The sequence below is a fragment of the Emiliania huxleyi genome (assembly GCF_000372725.1).
Source record: "Emiliania huxleyi CCMP1516 chromosome Unknown EMIHUscaffold_118, whole genome shotgun sequence".
In the NCBI taxonomy this organism is placed as follows: domain Eukaryota; phylum Haptophyta; order Isochrysidales; family Noelaerhabdaceae; genus Emiliania; species Emiliania huxleyi.
In genome coordinates this window covers 22,105-35,912 of record NW_005201412.1, presented here as the reverse complement: position 1 = coordinate 35,912, position 13,808 = coordinate 22,105, and the positions used below count along the sequence as shown (strand labels likewise).

The window sequence follows — 13,808 nt, the reverse complement described above, 5'->3', positions numbered from 1 at the left end:
CGTAGCTCGGCGGCCGCCGCGGCGAGCTCGATCTCGAGGTGGGCGGTGCGCGCGGCGGTGGCCGCCTCCACCGCCCCGTCGAGCTCCGCCTCGCACGTCCCGAGCTCGAAGCGCAGCGTCTGCAGCCTCGAGCGCGTGTCCGCCGCCTCCTCGAGCGCCGCCCGGAGCCGTTGCCGCTCCGCGCCCCGTGCCAGCCTCAGCCGCTCCATCTCGCCCTCCGCCTGCCGCATCGCCTCCGACGTCTCCAACGCCGAGATCTGCTCGCGCGCCTTTGCCTGCCGCGCGCGCAACGCCTGGACGGCCAGCGCCGTGCGGTCCCTCTCGCGGCCCGCCTCCGTGGCCGAGAGATCCCGCGGCCGGCATTCGGGGTGCAAGCGGCGAGCGGCCTCTGGAGAGGCCTCGCCCACCTGACTCGCAGCCTGCCGCGCGCCGCCCGCTGCGCGTGCTGCCCTGGGTGCTGCCTCCGCGTGCTCTGCTGCAGCTGCCTCCTCCGCCGCGGCCGGCTGCGGAGGCTGGTTGCCGCTCGCCGCGGGCTCTGCTGCTATCTCCCCCTCCTCCTCCGCCGCCGCGGCCGCCAGCTGCGCCGCGTGCCTCTTGACCACCACCGAGTGAGCGACGGCGGTGGCCTTGCGGATCTTTGCCGCTTCCTCCTCGGTGTCGACGGCGCCTGCGGTGCTGCTCTCCTTTCTGCTCTCACCGCTCCCCTCTCTCCTCTCTCCTCTCTCCTCTCCTCTCCTCCCGCGCCTGCGCTGAGAGTGATGCCGAGGAAAGTGTCGGCCGACGGCTTGTGCAGCGCCGCAAAGCGAACCTCGCCGGCCCGCCAGATGGCCAAGGAGAGAATCCCGACCGCCGAGCGCACCGCGTCGACCAGCTCGGCGTGTGACTTCGCGTCGGGCGAGCTCCCGCAGGCGAGGACAATGTCGCCCGGCATCAGGGAAAACGCGGCGGCCGAGTCCTCGCGGACGTTGCCGATGAAGACGAAGCGCTGCCCAGGCGGCGCCCTTGATGGGGGCGTGCAAGACACGGCGGACAGCTGAGCTGTCGAGGTTCCAGAGACAACCGACGCCGTGTCCACATTGTCGTAGCCGAAGCGGAAGGTCTCGCCGCCAATTTCGGAGCCGACCAGGCTCACGTCATCCATGCTTGCACCTGTCCTCGGCGATTTGTATCGACCGAGGCGCCGTAGGCTAAGAAAACGCAGGGGTTTACAAACAGGCGTGCTCTGGGGCAGCTCAGGACGCTCGAGTAGGGACCGCTCGGGACCGCTCGGACGCTGCTTCCGAACACTGCTACTCCTTCGGCCCCCTGGCGCGACGTGAGTCCCTCTTAACTTACACCGCTTGTGGCTGAGCGTGCATCCAGGAGTGTCAGAGACCCTTAGACACCATTGGCTTGGGAGGAGGAGCCGTGCGTGTGTCGTGTTTCTTGTAATGACCAACATCCTGGCGAGTGGCGTGTCGGCTGTCGCCCCGTGCGAGTGGGACGTGGGCCACCACTGATCGTGGTGTGCTGGGCGTCTGAAATAGGGCGCGTAGGAATCCTACCTTGGGACCAACGCCCGCCTCTGTGCTCGGCCACCGACCGCGACCAATTCGGAGCGCGCTCACGCCGATGTGCTCCGCCCCAAACCAACCCGGGGGGGTGACACTGATCTTCTTTCTTAGCAGACGGGTGGCGGCGACGGCGGCGACGGGTCGTCGGGCGGCCGCGGGGGCGGCGCCTACTAGTTCAAGGTCGACCACCCCACCGGCTACGACAACATGTGCATGCAGCATGCACATGTGCATGTTGTATGCATATGTGATCTGTACCACACGGGGTTGACACGTCTGCTCCAGATCGAGACGTCATACATGAACGGCATCCTCCCCCTCGAGTTCCTTTGCCCCTCCAGTTGGCCCGCGCTTGCCCGTCCCACCGACTGGGGGCAGCAAGGCACGGTATATAAATCTGCCTCGGTGGCTCGAGCATGCTCGTGGTGATGAGGGACTGAGCCGGCCCACCTCAGTGGGTCGCTCGGGCGCTTCGCCTACCCTGCCCTCACCAAAGCCACGAGACCGGATTTCGGTGCCTCGAGGGTTACACCGAGGGAGTGGAACAGGGCTGTGCGTCGAGACGAGCCACTGCAGTGGATCACATCTCGGCGCGCCAGAGGGAGGGGGTAACACGTAGAAACCAGACGTCGGCAGACCTGCTGATTGTAGAGTACGTGCCGAGCCGCGGCATGGTCACAATCTCATGCGACATGTAGCCCGGCAAGCCTGCGCAGCTCTCGAGACTGCGCACGTCTGCCGCGCCCTTGTGTGCCATCGAATTCTCGAGGGTATAAGACACTCTCCGCTGTTGGCGGACGTCGCAGCCGGATGCGTCGTAGACATGACGGTGCCGCCCCATGGCCTCCTCAAAGCTCAACGTCTTCACCAAAACTTGATGCCGCGGCAAAATCCGCTTCCCCCTCGGCCTAATCTCTGTCGGCTCGGGCTTGGGCGAGTGACTGTAGACGCGCGGCTCGAGCTGGCTCCTCGACTGGCTCCTGTCCCTCGGTAAGGCGACCTCTGATGGCTGGAACCTGCTGGCGTCACTTTTTCCGCAACGAATGACCGGGGTCTGGATGCTGCGTCACGCTTGAGATATGGGCCAGCCCCCTGAAAGAGCCGGGCCCACACTAGTAGGAAAAGTGGTGTCCGAACGTGTGGGAGCAGTGTGCACAATAGCATGGTCAACTCGTCTCCGGTGGAGCGTGTGCGTGCCTGTCGGAGCCATCACCCAGAGTGGCTCGACCTGTGGGATGTGCATACGGTCGCCCTTCGCCTCGGGGTCGTGCAGTCGGTGCGTGACCTGACCAAGTATGTACCTGGCACCAACACGGACCGGGCGGTGTATGGGGCGGCGTCGGTGAGCGCCTCCTCCTTTGTCGTCCCTCACACGCAGCAGATGTCCGTGGCTGCGGTGGCGGGCCATGGCGCCAACCAACATCAACACAAGCAGGCGCGCGATTGAGCGCGTCAATTGGTCGAGAACAAGCAAGCGGCAGACGGCCTCTTACGCTCGACACAGTGAGGGGTCAGGGCTCTCTTGCCCGTAGCCCGATACCGATCATCCGGCCCGCTGGGTGCGCTTCTTACTCGAGTAGCTCCCCGGCCCTGGATGTGAGGTTAATGACTGCACTCCAAGTGCTCCAAGTGAGGGGTGCCTGTGTCGCCTAGTTCCGCGGACGGGCCCCTCTACCCGTCATGCAATTCCCGCCGACGCTGTCGTCGGGAAGGATCGCTTGTGAGTGAGTGAGTGAGTATTGATCGCTTGTCATGTGTGTGTGTGAGAGAGAGAGAGGTGCGTGGTTGTGTTTGTGTTTTCGTGTTTTTGTGTTCTTGTGTTTGCAGTCCGCTTTCTCTCTAGCCCCTCCGCCTCGCTCGCACCATAAGCACCAAGCCACGGTCCTGTTACTCGCTAAGGAAGAATCTGTGCAAAAATGAACAACTGAATAGATCTAAGAACACGGCATGAACGGCGTCATCGTGGAGAAAATCTTACATGCGCCCCCCCCCTCCGATAGACTTGTCGTCTCCTCTCCAGCTCGTCCGGCTCGCACCCCACTTGCCGGGCAGAAGGCAGCCGGCCTGCGCGCTCGACGATCTCATCGGCACACGAGCCGGCGAGCTCATAGGCACGCGAGACCAGGCGCGCCCTCCCTGCCTTCTCCTTCCGCAACGCCCCTCTCAGGACAAATACATTTTCCACACAGGTGCTCGCCACCTTGCTATTGCAGAGGCACGTCAGCGACTGGCGAGCGCGCGTGCGGAGGCGGCAGCGGGCCTCCTTCGAGGAGGCCGAGACGCGAGCGAGCGCCAGGGCAGCGGAGGCCGACGCTCTGGCGCGTGTGACTGATGCCGAGGCGCGAGCGGCGGCGGCCGAGGCGCGTATGGCGGCGGCCGAGGGAGAGCCAGCGGCGGATCAGGAGCACGCGTGCGAGAGCTCCGGTCACGACACCTTGGTGGCTGCGCTGGAGGCGCGGTGCGCAGCGGCGGAGGAGGCGCTCGCGGCGAGCAAGAAGGCGCTCGCGACGGTCGAGGCGCAGCGCGCGGCGGCGATGGGCGCGCGCGCGCGAGCCGCCACGGCGGAGCAGGCGGCGCTGGACTTGGCGAAACGGCTCCAGGCCCAGCTGAGCGCGGCCGGCGGGGCGGGCGCGGGGAGCGCTGCAGGCAGCAAGGAGGCGGAGGCGCGGGCCGACGCCGCGGCCGCCGTCGCCGCGGCCGACGCCCTGCGCATCGAGCGGGACGAAGCGGTGGCTGCGGCCGAGGCGGCGCCGAAGCGAGCCGAGGTGGAGGGAGTGCGCGCCGACGCTGCCGCTGCGAGGGCTGCGGCGGCGGCCGCCATTGCCCTCGCCGACGCCGTGCGCTCGGAGGCGGCGTTGTCGGGACTAGGCGACGAGGGGCTGGTGGCTTTTCGGAAGCTTCGTTCGGAACCGTGCTGTAGGTGGCACTTCTCGGCGGCGACGTGGCGCTGCGAATCTACTGGGAGAGCGCGGCGGCGTCGACAGAGGCGGCGCAGTCAGAGCTGGCCGCGGCGACCGCTCTCGAGATCGCCGCGGCGGAGGCGCAGCGGGCGGCAGCAGCGGCGGCTTGCGCGTGCACGGCGCAGGCGGAGGCGGCCGCAGCGGAGAAGGTCCGGCCGCTAGCAAACCTCGCCCTCGCCGCGCAGCTTGCGGCGCAGAGCGAGACCGGCAGCAGCAGCGATGGTCCCGCCGAGCTAGAGCGGGCGCGCACAGAGGCGGACGCGGCTCGCGCCGAAGCCGCGGCCGCTCGGGCAGAGGCGGCAGCGGCGGCGGCAGCGGCCGAGTCAGTTCGCGCGCAGTTGAGGCTCGTACTTTGCGATGCCGCCGCCACGGGAGACGCAGAGGCGCGGGCGGCGGCGGCGGCGGCAGCGGCGGCGGCGCTCGAGGAGGTGGTCGAGCTGAGGAATCGCGTGAAGAGCTTCGAACAAGAGGCGGCGGCGGCAGCGGCGGCAGAGGCGGCGAAGCTGGCTGCGGCGGAGGGCGCGAGGGGAGAGGCGGCGGCGCCCGAGGGCGGGCGGGGCTGGCCGCGGGCGGGCGGCTTGCTCAAGAAGCAGGGCACGAAGGACGTTGTGAAGGATGCCACGGGCACCGAGAGCTCGCCAGCGGGGGACGCCAAGGCGCGCCGCGGCTTCAACCCGTCTCTCGTCGCCTCTGCCGCGGCAAAGCGCGCCACTGCGGCCGCGGCCGCGTCCCACGCCGCCGTACGCTCTGGCCAGACCGCGCTCGGGAAGAGAGGCAGCAAGCGGACATCCACTTTCTAGTTCGAGAGGTTGGTGCGTGCGCTGTTCCAGGGGAGAGGTGGCGGGGAGGGGGGCGGCGCCGCCGGGAGGGGCAGGCCCGTGGAGCGCCTGCATGCACAACCCTGTGTGTAGTCCGTCACCCTGCACCGAGGCGCTTGTGGCACCGCTAGCTGATAGCTCACCCACAGGGGCCTGGCGTGGCCTGCCTGAGCACGCCCACATGCCCATGCTGCATCAGCGCCTCTTCGCTCTTGCGCCTTGGCCCCCCCTTTGAGAGACGTGTGACGCCCCACTTGCAGAGTGGCTTGGCAGTGTTGCGCACGCATGTTCGCCGGTATTTTTTCATTTTTGCTGTAGCACGGCTTTTTAGATTTGTGCACACATCGTGGCACGTGGGTATATAGCCCCGCAGAGGTTGGGCCCCGTCTGCCGTCACAGCTCAGACCTCACAGCTTGAAATGTGGTGCACTCCTGGCGCATTTCACGTACTAACCGCTCACAGCTAAACTGACGCATCGCTACAACCCCTCCTCCGAAATCACCCCCGACCCTAGGCAGACAGGCCCGTCATAAAAGGCCGCAAACTGGCCGGGCGCGAGCCCCTTGTCGCGCCCCGCCAGCGACACGTGCGCGCGGGCGCCTCCGTCGAGGAGCGAAACGGACGCCTCGTGCGATGCGGCGCCGTGCCTCACCTTGACGCGGAGCGGAGTCGGCTCGCCGGCTGCGCCAGCGGGCGGCGGGGCGCCGCCGATCCAGTTGATTGCGTCGGCGTGGAAGGCGTTGCGCGGCTTGTCGGCCGAGGCATACTCGCGGGAGACGAAGAGGACGTTGCTGTCCATCTCCTTGCGCACGACGTACCACGGCCCCCTGGAGATTTGCCATCTCTTAGACGGCGGCGCGGGGCAGAGCAGGGGCAGATCTGCGTATGTCGCGGCTCTCCGCCTCGAGGCTACTCTACTTGCTACTCGCGCGGTCCCGCGCCTCGAGACGTGCCGCGGGCCGAGGGCCGGCCCGACGCCGCGCCGCTGGCCGACGGTGTGGTACCAGAGGCCGCGGTGCTCGCCGATGATCTCGCCCGTCTCGAACTCGCGCACCTGGGAGGGAAGGGGGCGGGCGGGCCTGCTCACGTCCCCCCTCCCTATCGCCCCCCGTCGCCCCCCCCCTTCCTCCGAGTTGCGCGCCTCGCCACGCCGCTCCCCCAAGTGGCCGCGCAGGAAGGCGTCGTAGTCGAGCTGGCCGAGGAAGCAGATGCCCTGCGAGTCCTGCGGGAGCACGCGCGCCATGCCACCGTCACGCACGCGCCGTGTGGACTGCGCACACGCCAAGCAAGCAGCCCCGGCGCACCTTGCGCGCCCGGTTCGGCAGCCTCCGCTCGTGTGCGAGCCGGCGCACGTCGCTCTTCGGCAGCGCGCCTGCGGTGCGGACGCGAGGGCAGCGGGTTAGACTCGCAGCTGGCGCGGCGCATGGCGCGGCGCAACGCTCGCCGGCTCGCCGCACCGAGCGGGAAGACTGCCTCCTCTCTGCTCCTCTCCTCTCCTCTCCTCTCCTCTCTCTCTCTCGCTCGCCGCACCGAGCGGGAAGAGAGTCTTTGCGAGCTGCGACTGGCTCAGCTGAGACAGAAAGTAGGTCTGGTCCTTGTGCGCGTCTGCCGACTGGTAGAGCACCGCCCGCCCGCCCGCCCCGCCGCCCGCACGCGGCGAGGCCAGCGGCGAGGCCAGCGGCGAGGCCAGCGGCGGCGCGAGAGAGGCGCGAGCGAGGCGCGAGTCGTGGCCGCCCGAGGCGTGGTGATAGCCCGGCTCGCCGTGTAGTGCGCAGCGGGCGTAGTGCCCCGACGCGACGCAAGCGAAGTGCGTGCCGACCGCGTCCATGAAGGCTCCGAACTTGACGCGCGAGTTGCACATGATGTCCGGGTTGGGCGTGCGGCCGGCGCGCGCCTCGGAAATGAGGTAGTCGACGACGAGCGACGAGTACCTGCAAAGATCAATTAATGATTAACCTCCGATCAATTAATGATTGATTAGGTAGTCGACGACGAGCGACGAGTACCTGCAAAGAGGGCTCCGAGAAGGCTCAGGCGAGGCTCCTCTCGGAGAGGCGGCAGCCACGAGGGATGAGCACTCGCGCTGCAGCGAGACGCGCTCGAGCGGCACGCCCGCCTGCCACCGGACAGGCCCTCGGGTCTCGGGCGGGGAGAGGGGTGGGAGGACAGTAGCGGTGGGAGGACAGTGGCGAGTTGGCCGCCTGCTCGCAGACGGCGGTGCAATAGGCCCAGTCCTCCTCCCACGGGCACTCGCCCGAGGCGACGTGCGCGTCCTCGTCCTCGAGCCAGATGCGTAGGTAGAAGGCGCGCGTGCGCACGCCCGCGTCGTGCAGCAGCCGCAGCGCCACCGACGAGTCGACGCCTCCCGAGAGCAGCACAGCGACCTCCTCGCCCGCCGACTCGAGGCTGCCGCGCGAACCGGCGCGCAGCACAGCCTCTCTCCCGCCCTCCCCGCCGGACGTCGTCGCGGAAGCACCGTCCGCCGGCGCAGCCTCCGCCGCCGCCTTCGCCGACGCCACGCCCGCCGGCGTGGCGTCCGCCGCCGCCTCCGCCGCCACGCCCGCCTCTAGCTGGCGCTGCATGAGCCGGATCATGGCGCCCAGCCCGTTGACGCGCGAGGGCGAGAGCGCGCCAACGAGACCGGCAGCTCTAGCGACCTGCGCCGGGTCCAGAGCTAGCAGCGTCTCTGCGCGCTCGCCTCGGAGGCCCTGAACGAGGAGCGCGACGAGGCCGCGGGCGAGCCGAGAGTCGGCGGCGCCGTCGAGGCGAAGCGAGCCCGAGCCGGACGGCCGCGCGAGCACGTCGACCATAGAGGTGCAGCCGGACACACGCGTCCCATCGGCCGCCACCAGTGCGGTGGACGGAGGTGGCAGCCGCTCGCCGAGCCGCGCGAGACGAAGCAGCCTCTCACGCGGCTCACGAGGCGCTCGCAACGCGGCGGCGAGGCGCGCGAGCCGGCGCGGCAGCGGCGGGTCCGGCGGTGCGCACGAGGAGGGGACGCTAGCGCGCGCTGGTGGCGAGGAGCGGGTCGGTGGCGGGCGCCCAGAGGTGGCGAGCGCGAGCATTTGTGGGACGAAAAGAAATTCCCGCGGGAAATTTCTGTGCGAAACCACGACAAGACGAAGGCACGGGCAGAGGAGAGAGAGAAGAATATAGGATGGATAACGCGCCTGTTCACGGCACCACGATGAACGTAATGAACGTAGAGCCGAACGAGAGGAAGCCGGGGAAGACGACTCCGAGGAGGACGAAACACCAGTGGTAATCCCGTCGTCAGCTGTCACGATGCACCCGAAGGGGACCCCAGCGCCAACATCATCGGTGGAGGTACAAGTGTTCGAAGAGAGAGTGGACCTGAGCAACGATATGACATGGCGGGATATGATCGCAGTGGGAGTTAGAAATGTGGTCCTTGCGCGAGGAGAGCTCGATAAACTCGAGGGGCCAAAATATGCCGCGAGGAGGGCAGAGCTGCGCCGAAAGGCGGGAGAAGCCGCGAGCGCAAGGGATCGGCAGGCGGCGGCGGCGTCGCAGGACGAGGCAGACGAGAGCGACGCGACAGAGGAGGAAACGACAGGAGGGAGAACGACGAGAGTGGGCGACCGCGAGGTGGCATGAGGGTTGCAGCGAGAATCGGCGAGGGACTGCGAAGGGAGATAGAAAGAGGCAGACGACCAAGGGTTAGGGTGGGCGAGGGCTAGCACCACACTCCTCTCCTTAAAATCCCTGTGTGGTGGCGCCGTGCCTTCCTCCCATCCCTCCCTTGCGTCGTGTGTTTTTTTCTTTCTTTTTCCGTGTTGCCGGAGATGGCTGCTCGTTTTATTTGGCGTGCGCTTTTTTCGGCCTTCTTTCTCCCTAGCCCCCCCCCCCCCCTTCAACTGTGTTATGGGGGGGGGGGGTCCTGGGTGTTTAGTGCCAGCCAGTGCGCGCCACCTTCCCGTGCGTGAGGGAGTTTTGTTCTAAAATTCTTTCTCCTGTGTGACAACAGGCCCCAAATGATGGGTTGAGTGTGTTAGATTTGTTTGGGATTTTAAGGAGAGGAGTGTGTCTCCTTCGAGCCTGTCTGCTCAAGAAAGAAAGTAAAGGCGGTGCCGACCGAACGGCTTGCAAGTCGTGGCCGAGGCGGCGACGGGAGCGGTGCAGAGGTGGATCCAGCTCAACGATGAGGCTACCGCGCGCATAATGAAGAGAGAGGAACACATTGAGTGGCTGAGGAAGCTCTTCGCTGGGTGGAAGGAGGCCCGGCCAGCCTTGAGGGAGTCGCGGAGGAGGAGGGATAACAGAGGTAACGAGGGGACAGGCCAACAGCCAGTGGGACGAACGAGGGCCGCGACGGCGGCCCAAGCGGGAGGGAGCGGAGCCAGTCGGCAGCGAGCGAAGTGGGTGAGACTGATGATGCTCCTTCGACTTAGGGAGCGGTCCAGCTGCTGGGCGGGCTTCAGGCTGGTGCTCACGCGAAAAGGAATCGACGCGATGTACAAAGCATACAACAAGAGGAGAAAGAAGAGGACGGACATCAGTGATGACGAAACAGAAGCTAGCGCAGACGAGGGCAGGGCAGACCCGGGGACGGCGGAGTCGGAGCAGACGGCATCGGCTGCCGAGGAAACGTTGGGAAGAGGCACGAGGAGGGCGGCGACCTCAACCGACTATGGAGGACCCGTCACCAGACGACGCAGGGCGGACGACGGGGAGGCGGAGCAGACGCGCAGGGCGAGACGAGGGAGGGAGCAGGATGTTGCGGAGATCAGCAGGAGGATGTACGACGAGATTAGGAGCAGCAGGGACCCGAGGGACCATGTGGAAGACGGCTAGTGCTAGTCCCCCATCGGGAGGACGACCCCGGCTAGTCGCCGACCACACCCACAAAGAACCCTGCACAAAGACCGCAGGGCGGGGACCTGTTCCTTTTTACCCATCTCCTAGTAGAGGTGTCCGTTTTATTTATTGGTTCTTCGCGGCCTGCGCCGGAAAGTTGGCGGTCGTGCGCTGGGTGGTAATCGTCATCTGTCTGCTCTGCTGTGCTTCTCGCTCGTGCGTCCTTGGGAAGTTTGCTGACTTCCTTTCGCCTCCTGCTCTCCTATGCCACGTGGCTGTGTGTGTTTGGGTTTCTATGTTTGCGATTTGGATTTTGGATTTTCTACGACTATTTGTTTATTTATTTATTTACAAACGAGCGAGGGATGGGAGAAGGACACACAGGCGGATGACTCCAACTGACTGCACGAGCAGGATCTTGGAAGGGCGATCAAGGGGCACAGGGGAACGGGAGCGGGTCGCGAGAAGGTCTGATCGCGAGTGATCGAGCCGTTTCGGAAAAGCATGCGCGATGCTGCCTCTTTGAGCTGCTCGCTCGCGGCTGCGGGAGACATGGCCGCCGACGGCCGATGCAGCTCGCCCGGGGTGGGGCACTCGCTCGGCGGGCCTCCGTCGCACGTCCGCCTGGGCGTGCCAGGGGTCGGCCTGGCGCTGCGCTGCTCGCACGCTGCAGTGCGCAAAGCTGCGACAATGAGGGGAGGCCCCAGAGCTTGAGCGTTGAGCAGCACAGCTGCAGGTGCTCGTGGACCGCTGTGCGGCGGTGAGAGAGCCTGATTGGAGGCGAGTTGACGCTGCGTCAGGGTGCGCAGCATGCTCTCCCGCTCTGTGCTAAGGCATGCTGGCTGGCGCCCAGTACAATGCCCTCATTCCATTGCACTCCACGCCGTGCTGGCTGGTGCAGTACTACCAGTGCGCTGACTGGCGCGCGGTGTGAATGTCGCCGCGCGTGGCACGAGAGCTCTGTGGGTCAACCCCGCGGCGCATGGGCGCCGCGGAAGCTGCTCGACAGGCTGCGGGCATAGCTGCGGCAAAAGCGCCCGCCCTATGCTTTGCTTTCGCCCGCGTTTTACGACAACTTTCGGTTTATCATAGCCGCCGAACTTTACCTCGCTGTTTCTTTGTATAGGCGTCTCGCTGCTGCGTATTCTCGTATTATCGTCGAGTGTAGTTGCGTGGGGGCGGTACGTATTCTTGTATCACTAGCTAGGGTCGTGTCCACTAGCTCCGAGTAGAGGGGGCGCTCCGCAGCTAGGGGAAACCCAAAGCGCAGACTAACCCTCGGAGAGTATTCTTTAGCTCCGAGTAGAGGGTGCGTTCTGCAGTTAAGGGGAAACCCGGTACACGGAGCCAACCCTCGGAGACCCGTGTTATGGCCCTGCGACCGCGCACCCCGCAGGGCTAGGAAGGCTCTCTTGCCCGCAACCCGATATCGATCATCCGGCCCGCTGGGTGCGCTTCTTAGCTCCCCGGCTCTGGATGTGAGGTCAATGACTGCACTCCAGGTGCTCCAAGTGCGAGCCTGTCTATTGAAGAAAGTACACGGACATCCCAAGCTAGCTAGGTAAGTAAGGCCGGGGGGAGGACAGACAGAGTGACAAAGAGAAGAAAGAAAGAAAACAGACACCTCAAGGGAGGGATGGGAGGACGGCACGCCGCCACCACACAGGGATTTTAAGGAGAGGAGTGTGGTGCTAGTCGATGGTGCTAGCCGTCGCCCACCCTTGGGCGTGTCTGCCTCTTCCTATCTCTGTTCGCAGTCCCTCGCCGAATCTCGCTGCAACCTTCATGCCACCGAGACAGAGTGACAGACACTCGAGACAGACACGTCCCCACCTGTCTGTATGTGCACCTCGGTCGGTCCTCGCTCATTCAAATCTTTTAACCATCCATCACGAGTTAGATTCCACAACGCTCAACGGACAAGGGTCAAGGCGCAGATGACGACTCTCTTGCGCCGTCAAAGAATTATGCGTCGCCATACTTTCCAATACTCTTCTCTTTGTGCCGTTTCTTGGAGCACTTGGAGTGCAGTTAGTAACCTCACATCCAGGGCCGGGGAGCTAAGAAGCGCACCCAGCGGGCCGGATGATCGGCATCGGGCTACGGGCTAGAGAGCCCTGACCCCTAGGGGGGGTGCGCGTTCGCGGGGAAAGGGCCGTAAAATAAACACGGGTCTCCGAGGGTTAGTTCCGTGTACCGGGTCTCCCCTTAACTGCAGAACGCCCCCTCTACTCAGAGCTAACGGACACACAACACTGTACTCCATGCACGTACACAGATACGCCTCATGTGTGCGCCCGCCCGACTCCGGTCCCCGAGTCCCTTCTTCCGCCCGCCGGGGCGAGCCCTCGGCTCGTCCCGCCCGGTCCCTTGCTCGCCTTCCGGGCGTTACCAGACTGCCTCTGCAGTCGTTTCTGATGTCTCTTCCTCGGCTGTGGCCTCGACTCCGCTTCACCCTCGACTGGTACCGCCGCCTCCGAGAGCGTCGACGGCCCGGCCGGGGTCTCCCCGGGCGAGGACGGCGGCATTGGGTCGCGTCGCCTCCCCGCCCAGGGAGGTCGGGCCGGCTCTCCCTGGTCGACGAGTCGCCTATCGTCCTCGGCTCGCCCCTCCCCTCCGCTGGCCCCTCATCGAGCTCGGGGAGGCGTGGCCCTCCTGGTCGCCGTTTCGTGGGTGTTCGTTTTTTGCCGTGACATGCAATTGCCCAAACCGCCTCTCCGACCAAACGATGAGGCTGACTTCCTTCGTGCTCCCTCCGCCGGTGACGTGGAAGGGACTCGTGCTGGCGGTCGGCGCGCTTGGCCACAGCACAGAGCACCGTCGGTCCGCGCTCTCTCGGCCAGCCCTCCCGCTTGAGGACGAGTTGCCGAACCAGTCGCTGCTTCCCGCTGCTTGCTACCCCATTGAGATGGAGTGCGACACCTGCGAAATTCACCCGGCCTGGAGCGAGTACTTTGGAGAAGAGATCTGGCTCTGCGTCGCTGACCACAAACATGAATGACGCGGAGCGTGGTGCAAAGGATGAGCCGCCGCCGAGCCGGCGCTCTCCCGCTTACCCGGGGTGAGGAGCCCACGCCGGCTCGATGTCAAGAAGAGGTAGGAGGTCGTGGCCGTCAAGCCCCTCCTCCTCGAGGATCGCCTCCAGAACCGGCTCGAGCACCTCCTCGCACGCCGCGTGGATTGCCCTCTGGTCGGCCACGGGTATTGCAAGCGCCACCGAGAACTGCGCCGAGGCCGTGTTCTCACGGGGTGGTCTGTAGTCTCTCGACAAGCGTGGACGGCAATGCTGAACAACACGTGACGTAGCATAATTTCAATAAAAAGCTAAACAAACAAAAGAGGCCGCTGGGCGCTGGAGGACACGGCACCTAGGAAATCTCAACGCGGCTCTCCTCATTCATCTTTCTCCGCGCACCGCGGTACTCAAAAGAGTCAAGTCTCAGCTCTTGAGTGTTGCGCGCGCAAGTGCCGCTGCAACGCATCTAGCTTTGCTGCCGTCGAGACGAGGCTCCTGTGCGTGCCGCTCTTGCGGAGCAGCGCCCCACCCGCCGCCTCGTACAGCTGCTCCTCGCACAGCGCGCCCAGCGCCTCACCAAACGCCGTCCCAGGCAGCCCGGCCACCGCCGGCTCGAGCAGCGGCCAGTACGGCGTGCGGCCG

At 65.8% G+C, this 13,808-nt stretch overlaps 1 protein-coding gene across 1 annotated transcript; it reads right to left on the bottom strand.

The window, feature by feature from the left end:
• Positions 1–5,810: 5,810 nt before the first annotated feature.
• Positions 5,811–7,914, bottom strand: EMIHUDRAFT_70246 (putative tRNA methyl transferase; the record flags this gene model as incomplete). The annotated part of the gene is made up of 7 exons (XM_005790790.1): positions 5,811–6,176; positions 6,309–6,386; positions 6,420–6,430; positions 6,482–6,554; positions 6,637–6,704; positions 6,863–7,263; positions 7,517–7,914. 7 exons carry the CDS (start codon positions 7,912–7,914, stop codon positions 5,811–5,813), a joined length of 1,395 nt encoding a protein of 464 aa, XP_005790847.1.
• Between the last annotated feature and the right edge of the window lie 5,894 nt (positions 7,915–13,808).